The sequence below is a fragment of the Sinocyclocheilus anshuiensis genome, unplaced genomic scaffold (assembly GCF_001515605.1).
Source record: "Sinocyclocheilus anshuiensis isolate Anshui unplaced genomic scaffold, SAMN03320099.WGS_v1.1 scaffold461, whole genome shotgun sequence".
In the NCBI taxonomy this organism is placed as follows: Eukaryota; Metazoa; Chordata; class Actinopteri; order Cypriniformes; family Cyprinidae; genus Sinocyclocheilus; species Sinocyclocheilus anshuiensis.
In genome coordinates, this window is record NW_015541005.1 from 599,419 (window position 1) to 616,432 (window position 17,014).

The 17,014-nt window shown below is 39.2% G+C and overlaps 1 protein-coding gene across 1 annotated transcript in view; it reads right to left on the reverse strand.

The window, feature by feature from the left end:
• Positions 1–17,014, reverse strand: part of LOC107690244 (septin-9-like) — a 64,467-nt gene that overhangs the window by 14,019 nt on the left and 33,434 nt on the right. Inside the window, exons 3-4 of the mRNA XM_016488501.1 lie at positions 8,156–8,401; positions 800–928 (exon numbers count right to left, since the gene is read on the reverse strand). Of these exons, the coding sequence (XP_016343987.1) occupies positions 800–928; positions 8,156–8,401 (375 nt within the window). The remainder of the gene's footprint in view (positions 1–799; positions 929–8,155; positions 8,402–17,014) is intronic.

Genomic DNA, 17,014 nt, shown 5'->3' on the forward strand with positions numbered 1-17,014 from the left:
TATATATACATAAAATATGATTGCATCATACAATTACGATAAAATATATAATAGCACCAGTTTACAGCACCTTCATAAACTAAATAAAATCATGGTAACAGTTCATTATAGGGACCAATTCTCACTATTAACTAGTTGATTATTAGCATGCATATTTCTAACATATTGGCTGTTTATTAGTACTTAAAAAGCACATATTCTCCATGACCATATTCTAAATTCTTAATTTTACCCAATACCTAAACTTAACAAATAATGAGCAGAAATTAACTATTAATTAGCAGTAATTAGGAGTTCATTGAGGCAAAAGTCATAGTTAACACAGTTAATGGTCAGTTAATAGTGATAATTGGACCAGGAGGGTCCAATAAAGTGCGACCAAAAACAAAGCAAAAAAAAGAGTGTTTTTCTATATTTTTACTTGCCATCTTGCTTCGAGCAAAGTAACCTGAATGCAAAAGACATAATAATTACGACTTCCTAATTCTTCATAAACATGAACTTCACAGGAGGACTTGAACATACCATGAAATTAATACACTAGATAGCACTGTGTATAGAGGACGTTCATAATTTGGGACACATCTATTGACAAAATGCCCTTTCGTGGCTGTTCAGGACAAAAGCACAATTTTGAAAGACCATCAATGCTCAAAGACGTTTACTGGGTCCAAATGCTGCAGTTATGATATTACCAGCAGGGGCAAACAGGGCTGAGCAAACTAACAAAACCTTGACCTCTTGGGTGTGACGGGTGTGTGATGTTGTAGCTGTGAAGAAAGAAGCGTTCAATACTCACCGTGGCTGACTGATTGCAGGTGGACAGTTTTCGAGATCTTCTCCTCATAATTAGGAGTGCAGGACTTCCTGCTGACCTTGGACTTGAAGAGTGTGTTTACGAGCGTTGACTTCCCCAGACCGCTCTGACCTGTCGATGAGAACGAGAACAGACTTAATGACTTTTGTTTGTAAACTGCAGTAAAGCACAATTAACTCCATATGTAGCAGACCCCTGGCACGTTTATTTGCAGGATGACCTTTGCTTAGCATTAGCAGGGGGGATAAAACTTTATTACTGCACACAGATAAGATGGCACACATAAAATTGAGGTCATAAAGTATCACATGACCAGGCAGCGCAGGCCTCCAGGGTTTACATAAGCCCTTGATACTGCAAATCATCGGTGATGTAATAGGACCTGGTCAAGCCAAGGCAAAGTGCTTTAGCGTCTTATCTGGTGGGTGTCCAAACACACTGACAACACCACGCCGCCGGGAGCTTTGGGGAGCTTTTCCACTTAATGACTCTTTCACACTAGTCCTCACGGAGATCAGATCAGAGGGAGGAAGCTATTACCAGAGAGGGAGCCTTATCAAGGCCATCTCAATTCACACAAATAAGGCTAAATTTATGGGGCCACCTTCATTGCTTCAAAGGACATGTGCCCTGTTAATGTGAGGCGCTTAGTATTGAGTGCTGATGATGGGCAGTGTGTGTTCGGTTTCGCTCAGAGGGCCCCTCGGGCCCACCGGTCAGCTTCCCGTTTGCAAGGCAGGGGTGGGGAATGTGCTAAACGCTCTCGCCGCTCCGCTTCTACCTGTTGAGAGGCCTAGCCGCCTCGGGAAGCTGTCAATGGATGAAACGATTAGACAGAGATAGACGACTGAGCCGGGGAGATCTGGCCCCTTTATCATTGCCCACCTCAACAGAGGCTTTGATGGATTTACGCCATGGCCTCTTACCATGGGAGGCAGTTGACATCAAATTTATGAGGAACTGACAACCCACGTTGTGTGTCCTCCTGGGCCTATTTGATTTACCAGTTCAGACAATGCCTGAGGAAAGCAGGGCTTCCTGAAGATTTCAGTGTAGTCACACATACCGTACCTGTTCTATGGGGATGGGAACAAGAGGTTCGGATTCCCCTAAGTGATTCTTATTCTATACCATTTAGGAAGAAATATTTGGAAAAAAAAAAGCAAATCCATTGCCAATTTATGATTACATTTTTACATTTTGAATTTTCTTTGTTGAACAGCTAGTCAGCAACTACACTGATTTAGGCTGCAAGTGTTTAAAACCAAAAAAAAACCATTTCATATGAGTCATATGCGTTTGGAAATCAGACTACGCTGATTGCGCTGCATATTTTTGATTCACTAACAAGAACCGACTCATTCATTCATGATTCAGACTTCACCTGTCATGCTGTATATTTTTGATTTGCTAATAAGATCCGGCTTATAAGACTATTTTATTTTGCAAAAGGACTGCTTTGGTCGTGCTTTGTTGCAAGCTGTATATTCAGTAGTGACACTATTTAGAGTATTTTAGTACAGTGTTACATCTGCATCAGTGGAAGAATAATGTATGGGCGAGAGCCATTAAGGCAACCGAACATCAACTGATGATCTCATAAAGGACCCCCGAGTCGAGATAATGTGAAGAGAATAAAGGCTAGACCCAGTCAGGTGCTTGTTTGAGTCATGCATTGACACACTCATCCAGAAACGCTGCGTTGTAACAGCTTGTCATTTACTGCAACCACATGAAACTCCAACAAATGCAGGTTGTAATTTCACCAGTGTCATGTGTTTAACAGTTGATTTCTCAAAAGCATTTCAAATGATGAAAACACATCTCCTCTGAGACACTTTGAAGCACAGTTTGCAAAGCTTTTCTTTGAACACAGTATCTACAAAGCCCCCTTGACTTGAGGGCGACAACAAAGTTGAATGTATTGACTGCATTAAAAATGTCACAATATGCTAAGCTCGTATTTGGGAGCAGACTGCTACTTGACTTATGGGAAACTGGGAGACTCGCAGTAGTTTAAGTCCTGAGGCTACAAAAAGGTCCTGACCTTTACAACTGAGGACAAACTACACAGACCAACAGACTCCAAGTGCTACCATATGTGTTTGCGACTCTCGGATAAGAGCACCCCAGGGCAGGAAAATGTGGACAAGCGAGCATAGCCCACCAAACTCATCCTGTAGAGTTTCCTCCGTTCCTGCAATTTCATCCTGTTGTGTATATCTTGCTTTCGCACAATTCCTCCTCTTCCTGTATCTTGTCAAGTTTGCATTCATCGTCATGTCATGCTAGCTAATACATGCTAGCGTTCCCAAACACACCCTTGTCAGAACCCCTGCCCTTGTGCTCTACAATGCACTGCCATGGAAACCGCAAAATACACAAACAGAACACGTACATAAACCATAAACTGTTTTAAATTCAAACATTCCATGTTCAAAATTAAAGTCCTTTGAAAGGGAGAAAACAAATGATCTGTCAATAGCTCTACAGTGCATCGAAAGGGAGTCAAACAGATCTTTCTTGCTCCCTTTTTTACTACCTGCTTTTCCACACCTGTCTCTACCGGGAAAGGGAGAGAACGGTTCACCTTTGATGCATGTCCAGAGTAGCAGGCATGTAGTGCACCACCATACCTACTACAATACAAACACTGTAACCTCCACAGTTCACTGAGGAAAGGAAGAAACTCGCAGAGGCCAAATGTTACAGAGCCAGCTTTTGGGGGAGTTAGCACTGGACCAGAGCCGTTTTTGCTCTGCAGAATTCATCACAATACTGATCTGCTTTAACGTGCCTTTGATCTGCTCCCTATCAAACAGGTTTCAAGCTGCTCTGGATAGAGAGGAAGAATCCAAATGGCCAAAATGAGAACAGGTGAAGACTGTTATTGTCATATCTCCAACTAATATCATTCCCACACACTTTGAGTGGATCATATTTATGAAGTGTATTTATTGAGTGTTTCAGTCAGTGTTTCTTCAACCTTGGCTACTTTTATCAGGGGTTTATTTGAAAAAAAAAAAAGAAAAAAAGAGAAAGATTTTTATTCTTTTCTTTTTGTTAGATAAACATCACATTAAAACTGTTGTTTTGATTGTTTTGCTTGGCCCAAAGCTAGACTTTCGATCTTTAAATTTGAAAATTCATTACATTTGTTTTCATGCTTAAGACTGATTTAAAGGTGACATATCATGAAAATCTGACTTTTCCAGGTTTTAAGTGCTATAATCAGGTCCCCGGTGCATCTACCAACCAAGGAAACGTGAAAAAAAAACATCTGCACGAACCAAAACAGCAGGTCTGAATGAGACGCACTCTCTGACAGCAGGTGGCGCCTATGAACAGGGTTGCCAGGTTTTCGCAATAAAACTAGTCCAATCGCGTTTCGAGGAGGGTTCCCCTGTAAAAATTGCATTCCGGGGGTAAAATACACGTTTTTCGGCGGGGATCTTCAAGTAAAATTCACATTCCAGGGACTAAATATAACGTTATTGGGGTCGCTTCAACCCGCGGACATGAACAACAACCTGCGGCAACAGTGTTAAGTAGCCCAATTCCGCTGGAAAAACGCGGACTTGGCAACACTGCTTATGAACCGACCGCAATATAGCGTTTCCTTGGTTACCGCTGTAAACAAAGCAGAGTTGCCGCTTTATACGGAGGAGAAGAAAATGCAATTGCCATCGAAACTTTTCTCAAGACAGTTCCCTTCAGTGATACATTAATATAACCCCATAAATGTAATGCATATTTGTACTTATTTTACTTTTTTTTTTTCGGGATCTACTGGGACAGTAATAAAGATCTACCAGTCGATCGCGATCGACGGGTTGGCGACCACTGATCTAAAATAAACCTTCAATTTATTTCCCAGCAGTTTAGAACTTAGTTTAGTACTCACATGCTGTGTGGTGGCCGCTTTCTGTCCATGTGCTTCGGATGTGTGCACTCAGAAAACCGTATATCAAAAGTTTAAACTCATATGGTTTAACCCGCATGATTTCAGCACGATAAACATGATAATCAGAACCATAACAGATGTTTTTAGCAGGTCCAAGCTGGAAAAGGGGGCGGGGAGCAGCAGCTCATTTGCATTTAAAGAGCCAGGCCCGAAAAACAGCGTGTTTCTGCTTCCACTCAAAATAGGCATTTTCTAAATGATATAATAAATTATCTGTGGAGTATTTTGAGCTGAAACTTCACAGACACATTCTGGGGACACCAGAGGGTTAGACACCAGAGACTTATATTACATATTGTAAAAAGAGGCATAATATGTCTCCTTTAAATCATAATTCATAAAGCTGTTTGCACCGCACTCTTTTGTCATATAATATTTTATTTTGGTGCGTCAATCTATTACTTAGTATCTGAAACCATGATCCACACTCACAAAAAAGTCTTCTTTTAGTGTTTTATTTTACATTAATCATCAATAGGACAGAAAAAAAAAGGCTTTGAGCTTAAATGTTTGTGCTTTGTCCTATTGGTGATTAATGTAAAATAAAACACTTAAAGAAGTCTATTTTTGTGAGTGCAGATCATGGTTTCATATACTAAGTCATGATTCATAAGTCATAAGTGTAAAAAAAACACAATCAAACAAACCAATGCAGTATTTATTGTGTGAATATGATACTGCTTTTAAAATATTTGAAAAGTATTTTTTATTGTGCATCATTTTCAATCAAGCTGTTATTTGGACAAATGTGTGGAAATATTTTTTAATAATGTAGGACATGTAAAATGAGAAATTAGCCTTAGAAAATAAAAGAATCAGCCATTTTATTAAAAAGTAAAAAATGTCTACAATAAAAACAGGCGTTTAATAAAACTCAGCTGTCTATGCAGAAGGAAGGCAAAAAAAAATAATGCTACATGAATACAAAAAAAAGGGATGTGGTATTCCCTTTTGCCAAAAAAGCTAGGGAAACTTTAACCATAATGCTCTGGGCTCGATCCAACTCTCTGTGTGTGGGAATACAGAATTGCAGAAGTACGATCGATAGTTTAACAGTTAAGCTGTCAACAGATTCACCAGATGTGGGAAGTCGTGGCCTAATGGTTAGAGAGTTGGACTCGTAATCCAAAGGTTGCGGGTTCGAGTCTCATACCGGCAGGGATTGTAGGTGGGGGGAGTGAATGTACAGCGCTCTCTCCCACCTTCAATACCACGACTGAGGTGCCCTTGAGCAAGGCACCGAACCCCCAACTGCTCCCCGGGCGCCGCAGCATAAATGGCTGCCCACTGCTCCGGGTGTGTGTTCACGGTGTGTGTGTGTTCACTGCTGTGTGTGTGCACTTTGGATGGGTTAAATGCAGAGCACTAATTCCAAGTATGGGTCACCATACTTGGCCACATGTCACGTCACTTACTTTCACTTTCGATACTGTGTTTTGCTGACAAAACAGGTGGCATAGGGAAAGAGTACACATATTTACATGTACTCCTGACATTGTAACAATACAAAGCTGGTTTAAAATCACCAAACTTGTCCTTTCAGATGGAAATGAGGCTGCTGTGGGAATTTCCATTACTCAAAGAAGGCCAAATGCTGCTGGGCTGGGTCTACATGAGTGTCCAAACAATGACAGATGGGAACGGGGTTGCAGGACTGTTTTGGAAGAACAGTTTGGAAAGCTAGTGGTGAAATCAGTGGTGCAGAAACTACACACTTCAGCTTTAATTTGTTTTGCTGACATCGCTGCGGAACAGCGGCTGATACTGTGTTTCTCTGTGAGACTTGCAGCCTTTGAAGGATTTGGCAAAATGTCATTTCTATAACCACTATGGAGGAGCCACCAAGGGGAAAGAAAGCACAAGCAAGGGAGTGAGGAAAACCTGGCAGCTCTGTTTAAAAAAACAGAGGAATGAAAAAAGTGGAAAAGAAGAATGGCTCTCACTGGAGAGCTGGATGGCCTTGAATCTGTGATGCTGCGGCCATCATAAATCCCCTTGGCTGGCCCAGTTGGGGAACACTGAGCCACATTCGGCTCCAGCCTGGCCCTGCCTCCCAGCCCACAGACAACACAACAATAGCCCTTGCCATTTAATTAGGTAAGGCCCACATTCAGCCAACACCCCCCTTCCCGTTCCTCCTCCTCCCTGCATGCTTACCCTCTCTCTCGCTAGATGCACAGGGGGGTTTGGGAGGCTCCAGCGCTCTGATTGGTCAGGCTTGAATAAGGTGGCCAGTTTGAATCAGGCAGATGTCCAGTAACTGCCCAGGACAGTTAATACCAGCAAGCTCTACTGAGCCGGCAGAGTACAGCCCTAGCAGGTAACCTGGCATAAAATCTGTGACTTAAGATTTATAATAAAATACAGTCTTCTCATGAAATTCATTTAAAAAAAAACTATTTTCTATTTTATTGACAGAGCTGAATTTTCAGCTGTCATTACTCCTGTCTTCAGTGTCACATGATCCTTCAGAAATCAATGTGCTGATTTAAGAAGCAATACATATATCATTATCTTATACAACATTTAATGACATTTTAAGATTTCTGTATATCAGTATTATTTTTGTGGAAATCGTGCTTTATTTTTTCATGAATAAAAAGAACAGCTTTTGTTTGAAATAGAAATCGTTGTAACAATACAAGTATTTGTCAGTTTGATCAATTTAATGCACCCATGCAAACATATCATGTAATGTGATTTTGTTGCTTAGAAATAAAATTATATTTGGTTAAATGATGGTCTCATGTCAGAGCCAACACATACATATTATATATATTGAGCTATATATTGAAAAATATCACAATATAATTTGACTATATCACCCATCCTATTTACTACCTATGTAATGTTGGCAGACAGAAGCCACCTTCAACAAATACACTATTTTACCAAGTGAATAACAGTCTCTGAAAAGAGCTGAGTTTTAAACATTTCCCTTAACAGGCAATGGCACCATTTCCTCTTCACCTGTCTGTGTTTCCTGTTAGAGGCTGAACAGTCTTCCTGCCCCCTTCACAGACAACCATACTCAACTATTGATGCTTGTGACTTTTTACCTGATTTGACACCTCAAGTCTGTTCTATTTTCATCTCTGCAGTCTTGGCTAAATCGTCCCCGTCTCAACTAAGCTCATGAGACAAAACGAGTTAAAGTTCACACTTTGAGCATAGAGAAAACAAGAGGTGTGAAGTCATTTAGACCGAGCCGTTATGCATGTCGTTTGAAATTCAAAGTTTCAATGTACTATTCTGAACCAGCATTGAGGGCTTTGTATTTTTCTTTTTCTGTATAAGTACAAACTGGGCATATCCTGCTTAAAAATATATAAAAATTCACAATCCAATTGAAGTCAGAGCAATGTTCGACTTACCAACCACCATGATGTTAAATTCAAAGCCAGCCTTCATGGTTTTGCGTCTCATCTGGTCCAACACTGCCTCAATGCCGACATATCCGAATAGATCTCTGCCCTTGATAATGCCTTGTGTGTCAGATTCACTGAGGCATGGCAGAGGATGTTCTATCTCCACCACTCTCTCCTCCACCTCCCTCTCCTCCATCTCCTCCTCCATCCGGACAGGTGGCTCCAGATCCAGGCCCTGCTCCTGTGCTGTGTCTGCCGAGAGAGAGAAAGAGAGACCCATCAGTTAACATACAGAATCCTCTCAGGAAGCCCTTAAACAAATATTATACTACACATGGAGGTTTTTCTATAGAAAAATCTCTGTCCCAAATGAGTCCTTGCAGTTTGCATCAGAAAGGCTTTGGCAATATAATTCCGCATATCAAGGGGGACCCTTCTGAAACGTAAAAATTACAAACAAAACACTATAGAACTTTGGCAATGTGCAAGGCATTAAATGAATCACATTTTTTTTTAAAGTGTGTGTAAAAAAATGTAATTAAATAAATAAAACAATTATTAAATTAATAATATTATTAAATCATAATTTAAATTATATAGTATTATTATGAGCTATTTAGTATTATTGATATATATTATATTATTTATTCAATTTATTTAAAATGGTAGTACTTTTGTTATTACCATTTTTGTTGTATTTAGCTTTATTTTTATTTCAGATTTGAGTTTAAGTTTTTCATCTAATATTTACTTTTTATTTGAACAAAATAAATGTTATAGTTTTACTATAAAACTGTTTAAATTGTTATTATTATCATTATTATTATTATTGTTGTTGTTGTTGTTATTGGATGGGGAAGCAGAAAAAAGCCCTGGACCTGGTAAGGTTAGTTTCCTTCAAGCATTTTTACATTGACATTCTATTTTGCAGACATTTATCTAACGCCCACGTTTCCTGACGTTTTATGTGCTAGCATAATGCACAATTCACCGCTGCAATTAATTTGAGGAAAATAAGTTCATTTTTTGCCAAGCTTGTTTATGAGCCAGAGAGCTGTGCGCTGTGAGCATGCTCAGAGCATGCAGGTGGAGGTTAATAAACATTATGATGACTGACAGGAGGCAAATGTAGGTGAGGCACAGATCGATTCAGATGGGGAATTGAAATAATGAGGACGAAGAATTGAGAATTGTCCATAATTGTGCTTCCATCCTAGGCTGAAATGAGGCATTAGATTCATTTGTTAACGTTTGATATGTGGGTCAGGAAGAGGTTGATTTTATCTTAAGGTTTACTCTGCATTCACAAAATGGAAATGGATATGTAAAGTACCCCCAATATGCATTGAACTTCATACAGCATAGTGTCAGCAACGAATAAAACAGCAACCCAGAAGAGAAATGGGTTTGCTGCCGGAGCGTCAGTTTGTTCAGCTCAATTGAGTTCACTCGCGAGAGCGGCCAACATAGAAACAGCAGTTCACACGGCACTGGTTAACTACTGAGGCACGGACACCTGTCAGCTGGCTCGGCTGGAGGAAGCCGGAGTGAGCACAGCAGCAGCAGGGGGTGGATAGTGCTACTGGCTAATGTTTTTTTTCTTAACCATGTACTGTAGTTTGTACCATTACCATCTTGAGACAGCTCTGTTTTATAAGAGGATTGGTAACAACCCCCCTGATAACCCCTGAAGTTGTCTTGGTGGAGAAAATACTCCACATTGTCCGTCACATTGTTCAAAACAAATCGTTCAATCGTAATCGTTCAAAGGCACAATTACAAAGAAAAGGACCACTTGCATTATTCTGCATGCTTAAGATGTGTTTTTTTTTTCTTTCTACAGGTTATCTTAAGGGGTTTTCCCATTATTTTAATTTTAGTTTTAGTATAACATTGTAATACCATGCATATTTTTACTTTAAACCAAACCAATATATTTGAGGCGTGGTGCTATAGAAAAGCTATAGGATGCTATAGAAAAGCTATAGGATGCTATAGAAAAGCAATAAAAGATTTTCTGAAAGTGTGTTTTTAGCTTGTTTATTTTCATATAAAATATGGCATTCAGTTGCTTCAAACAATTGTATAAAACTATTTAAAACATCAGCAATGTTAGGGGCTACGCATTACAAGTAATGCAAGTTACATAATCAGATTACTTTTTTCAAGTAACTAGTAAAGTAACACATTACTTTTTAATTTACAAGAAAATATTGGAGTTACTTTTTCAAATAAGTAACTCCAGTTACTTTTTTCCCCATTTATTGATTGACAGCTCTGCCATCCGCATGTTGAGAGAAAATCAGGAGTAAGATGTTACTATAGTTCTAGAATAAATGTGAACATGCATTAATTCATCTCACTCACAAAAAACAGATTCAGCATTCCTCAAAATGAATAAAAACAGTGAAATGCAACTCAGAATATGACGCAAACCTCCAATAATTAAATGTTAGATAACATACATATCCTTTATGTATTTAATCCCATTTTATTAACCAATGTCTTTTCTGCTGACCTTCGATGATCCAATTCAAACATACTAATAAGCAAAAATTACTCTAGATACACATTTGTGCTTCTTTTTTTATTGCTTAAGTATGTTGAATGTTCTTCTTCTGCGTTCTACTGTACAGACAGTGAATTTACTTTTTTACGAAGTGGAGTCCAGCCCGGGGTCGTCACATGTGGTTGCCGCAAGCTCGCCGTGTGTGATGCTGTGTGTTTCGTTGTGAAAGCGAAATAACTTTGTTTGGCCTTCCAAAAGAGGACACGACTAGAAATCAGTGGTTAAGTTATATTTACAACACTGTTCCAGAACAGTTCAACCCAAATATTCAGATGTGTGCAGCGCATTTTACGGAGGACTGTTTCCTGAACCTGCAGAGTAGCCTACAATGCGTCTGTGCACAAAGGCTGTTTCTATAAAGTGGGGCAGTTCCAACTTTGCAAGGACAGTCTGGCGCTTCTGACTCACAGCCTGTAAGTACGTTTTTTATATTTAAATCATTTGCCACTGACGATTCAAACGCGAGTTTTGAGCAGTGTAGAGTAGCGCTTGTTGTTTGTCGTTTCTCCGATCACAAATGCAGACATGTTTACGCGGCGCGATGCAACGCAACGCGTAAAAAGACAGTATAAGTAATTATGGGCAGTAATTATGTCCCCACTGGATGCAACAAATGCCTCGTTTATAATGGGTTTTATTGGTGTTGTCTCATCACGCCGGGACACGGCATCATCACATGGTAAGGGGCATAACATTTCCGTCACACGCTTGAGGTATTCGGCCAATCACAATGCACTGGATAGCTGGCCAATCAGAGCACACCTTGCTTTTCAGACCGATGAGCTTTGTAAAAATCAACGCGTTTCAGAAAGGCGGGGCATAGAGGAGCAACAATAATGTACATTATGTGGAAAATAATGTTTTTTGAATCTTAAACCGCATAAACACATTGCATTACACCAAAAACACAACATAATGTTCTTTTTAGCAACGTCATATGACCCCTTTAAAGGGCTTTTACGTTTGCCAAAAATATTACTTTTTTATATTAAAAACAAACAAGCAAGCCCTGCCATGATTTAAAAAGTAACGCAAAAGTAACGTAACGCATTACCTTCCATAAAAAGTAATTAAGTAATGTAATTAGTTACTTTTTTAGGGAGTAACGCAATATTGTAATGCATTACTTTTAAAAGTAACTTTCCCCAACACTGAACATCAGTGTAAATAGTAATAATCGCAATTAATCATTTCAAGGGAATAATCAACAATTATGATCAACAATTATATAATTGTGCAGCCACAATACGAGAAGATCTAGAATATAACAAGGGATCTCAAATATGAGAAGACGAGCTGTATAACTCTGCCAACACCACAGCTGCTTTCACACCCACATACAAAGTGTGCATGTGTGTTAAAATCAGCTAATTTGTGTATGAAAACATGGGACAGCAAAAAGATCCCCAGGAAATGCCAAGTCTACTATCCTTTATTATGCATTGTTAATGGCAGTGACTGTGAGCTGCACCCAACATGACACTCTGATTGCTTCAAACACATGAGTGTGTCCCATTAACAGATCAACTAAATGTCATTAACACAAGTATGCAAAGTACACAATAACAATAGAATTTATCTTCAAGGGATAGTTCAAGCCCAAATGTTGTCAAATCTCCTTCATGTTGCTCCAAATTTGTATAACTTTCTTTTTTCTGAGGAACACAAAAATAGGTAATTTCAAGAATGTTTAACCGTTTTTGCCCAAAATGATTGGGTTTCACTGTATAGACAAAACAATTCTTCAATTTTCATTTTTGGGTTGAACTATCCTTTCGAGACAAGCTACACCATGAGTTGTTTACAACTAATATGATTATATGATCGTCCACCTCAGGCACAAATTGATGCCTTCTTAAGTTTCTTGGTACTAGTATTTCTTAGAAGAAGAACATTGTGAAAGTGTTGATGTGTTTTTGCTAGAGGCTGCAAAGATGTTATTCACCTCAATATGGCTTTCTCACGACTTTTAAAGACTTTCTCATGCTGTGACTTCGGCCTGGCCACAACCCTGAGTCTTGCTAAGTCACACTGTCCAATTATATCGGCTTATGAATTGAAACATTGCATGGCACATGCAGAAGCTGATTCATGTTCATTTTAGTGAGTCAAGAACTATGTGTAGGAAATCAGCATGCAGCCTGTGCTGCGTTTGATCAGCTGAGACAACCTTCGTGAACTGAGGATCCCGTCTGCTGTTCCAGATGACTTAATCAGCTATAAATATACCTTATGTCCTCCATCCACCAAAATGGAACTAATCCTGGGCTTCTTATTCCCTAACTAACATTACATTCAAGCAATCCATCCAGCACCTGAGGATCTACACAAGACTGCATTGAGGTGAAGCAAGTGAATTTCTGACTTGAAAAGATATCTGATTTGAAAAGTATGTGTTATCACTTATCACTGTTGAATGCACAACGTTAGAAGTAAGAAAGCAAAACGTATGCAAAAGGGAGAGGAGACAGCCAGACTGTGGATTGGCAGATTTATTTATTTGATGCTGTCTGAAACTGCCTGCACTCTAATAGAAGCTGACAAATAAAGCCATGCTTGGAGATAGAGAGAAGAGACACAATGTCGTCCAAAGGCTTGAGAAAAGCAAACAGAGTGAGAGAAAAGGGCTCGAAAGTAGGAAAGAAGTTGGAACTTTTTAATAAAAACCTTGCATATTGTGGTTAAGTAAAAGCAGATCTGTCCCCAGGTTTGCTCAATGTCTGTTCTTGCTCTTTAATAAAACTGTTCACAGATGTGGCCCATCTTCATTTGACACGACTAAGAAACACAGCAGCACACAGCGAGAAAACACAAATCACTCTTACTTACAAACCCTTTTGTACTCTTTTTCCTCATAACCCCATCAGTAAGGCTCAAGTATTCATTTATTGGCACCAAACCATAAATGTGTTTATTTTAACTCATACTTCACTGAAATAATAAAAATCTGTTCAATATTGGTTTGATTAGCTGAGTCAGAGACCTGGGCAAGTACAACTATAGATGTGTCAAATTGAACTTAAACATTTTACAAACTGCACTAAAAGCAATTTTGAGATATTGTTTAAGACCTATATATATAGCAAGAAAAAAAATGGTAAATGTCAAGTTGATCTACAACTATATCTGTGGTGTAAACACACCAATGCCCAATGTGGCCATGAACAGACCTATGACAGGAAACTGGGAAATAGACACACAAAAACACATCTACTTTTATAATGTCACATACATTTTCCCCTGAGAACCACAAAGACCCACAAGAATGTAAGAAAGTAAGAATGTAGAGCTAAACGATCACCCATTTTACACTTTAAAGATGTTCAGATCTGTTGTGCTAACTGCTAAATGCTAACATCTGTGTTGTGTTTTATGTGGCTCTGCACAGATTTAGCTTAATTTAGCCACAACTTTCTGTAGCTAGCAATAGAGAACACCATTTACTGCCATACACTAGCTGATAGCTAATTTCATGCCAATTACAAAGTTACTCAGCAGTAATTTAGTTAAAATGCTGGAAAACCTCAACACAAAATGCTAAAAGACTGACAAAATGCTAAAACTAATCAGTCCCAGGACCATGTAAAACACATTTTATCCATGCTAGTCAACAATACCACAAAAAATACCTTACATCTGAACCTCATCATGGCACCATTTTGGACTCTTAGGCTCTCTGTGTCAACTTCCTGTTTATTTTCATCACAAATTAGTAAAACTTCAAAAGTATACTTCTAAAATGTTGCAGCACACAAGAGGAAATGACTCAAACAGTTTCATATGAGAGAGTGAGCATTTTTTTATTATACTTGCTGCAAATGGCAAACACGCCTGTTGCATCTTGAAAAGGGGTAACCAATAACCATAACCGAGCTTCAAACATCAGAGCGTGTCAACCCTCAATTCCTTCCTGCCTGAATATGTCAGAAATTACAAAAACAGAGCAAAACAAGCCAACTTTGAAGACATCATTTTTGAAAAAAGTGTCTTCTCGGGCAGCCATGAGACTCTCCCTTCCCCCTTTTGGCACTGTTGAAGTGCTCCATTGCTCTTGGTTCCATTGTTATCAGAGGGGCAGTGAAGCTGAGACACACGCAAAGCCCATGGGATAAAAAAAAGAGATTCTTACCTTCTCTCATTCACAAAGCTCTGTCCGCACCGCTCTCCCCACTGAAGACACACCGGCCCACACCAGACAGTCTGCAACTGTGATGTACCTCAAGAATCGTCCCTAAACTTCTGCTTTGTGCTCTGTGTAACTGCCCATGCACTTCTCCCCCTCTCTCAGTGTCTCTCTCCCTCACTATGGAGAAAGAGCGCAGGGGTAACGGCTAAAGCTGCTCACGCTCATTCACATGCAGATCGCCAAGAAGCTTCCACTAATCCAAAAGAGGACTTCACCCATCCACCCCCCCTCCCCTGTATCTCTCTACTGCCTCTCTCAAACTCATTTGCACACGAGTGGGGCTGCTGTCAGTCGGCTGGCCCAGGCTCCCCTGCTGACCACACAATGAGGAAAATACGTAATTGACCCATAAAATCAATTAGGAGAAATTTTAGTGCTTCTTTGAATAGTCGGCATCCACAGACTTGCTCATCTGAGAGGAAAAGAAAAGCAAATCGCAGTTACTCGTTCAGTGCGAATTTCTGTGCTGGTAATAATAAGTGCCGCCTGTGCTGTCACGCTGGGCTGTTTGGGCTGTGGATTGCCGTTAAAAGACATGGTAATGGTCATTCAGACGTGAGTGGTTTTTATACTGACAAAGAGCTTGTAGTTTACCATTTACAGAAAAGCAGCACTAGAGTTTAAGTGCATGGATACATATTATTAGTGCACAGCAAGCCAGATATCACTGGATAAAAACATTGGTATGTTTTCATTTGAACAGTTGTAATTTTAGCTGTTCCTCAAAACTATACACAGGTTTTAATAAAATGGAAAACAATGTGTGAATTTAAAGGGGCAGTTCACTTAATGAAAATTCTGTCATCATTTACTAACCCTTAGTTTCTCTCAAAACCGTAAAACGTTTTTCATCAATCATAAAAGTAGTCTATATGATCCTTGCGGTATATTCAAGTCTTCTAAAGTCTTCCATATTTTATAATGACCAGACTGAAATTTAAGCTGTCATTTATTTATAATCCAGTTGGTTTTTAAACACTGTGACCTGATCGTTGAGTCAGTGGGATGGATTTGAGAAGAAACTTATGCAATAAATGAATCATTTTGGCCAAATGGGAACTGAAGCAAATGATTCACTGAAAAGATGACTCAAAAGAATGATTCGTTTATCCCTACTTCTCAAATCTAGGACATATTTTCAGTAAATGACTAAAATTCTAGTCTTTTCCCTCACACCAATCTTATAACTTCGAATGTAGTGCTTAGAGAACTTTTAAAATACTTTTATGATGCTTTTTTTTTTTTTTTTTTAGCTTGACAGCCTCAGTCCCTATTCACTATTATTGTACTGAAAAGAGTGGCCAGAATATTCTTAAAAAAAAAAATCTTCACATTTTAATGAAGAAAGAGTCACACAGGTTTGAAACGACATGAGCAAATAATGACAGAATTGACTTTTTTGGGTGAACTATCGCTTTAAGGACTCCCCTCCGGATCTGTTTAAACATGAGGAGGTGAAGCATCTCTGCACAGTTTCACTGAGGAAGTGTGTTTTTCTCACTCTCGAACTGTCAGTCTGACTTATCACACAATCTGAGTGTTTAGTCTTTATGCTCTCCATAAAATGAAGTCTACCTCATATAAATTAAAGTCAAGGAGAATGCTGAATACATCCATGTAAGGATGGGCCCTTTTCAAAACAGCTAGCCATGATGAAAGAGTGTGAAAATGCCTGTAAGTGAAAAAGTATGTGTGTGTGTGTGTGTGTGTGTGTGTGTGTGCGTGCAGGGCAAGCCCATGCTGAGACGCTGTAAGGATGGTTTTATGTTTGAATAACAATAATGTTCCTTTGTTTGACATTCAATAGATGGCTGATGTATCATAGTGAGGCCCCAAATCAACACACTCACACTTCCACTCAAAACACACCAGCCAACGACAAAAACACTACAGCTCAATACAACAGATAAATATTGCAAACCACAACCAGTTGCATTCAAATGACAGCTAGTTAGCAGATTACACAAACTAGAAACATTCCAGCAGAGACATTGGTATAGTAAAATATGAACAGAAATCAGTCTTTTACCTTAGCAGATAAGTAGGATCCTTGAGCAGCTGCCAGGCCCCATGTGCTGTCAGAGAGTGAATTGCGGACTGTTCAGTATGT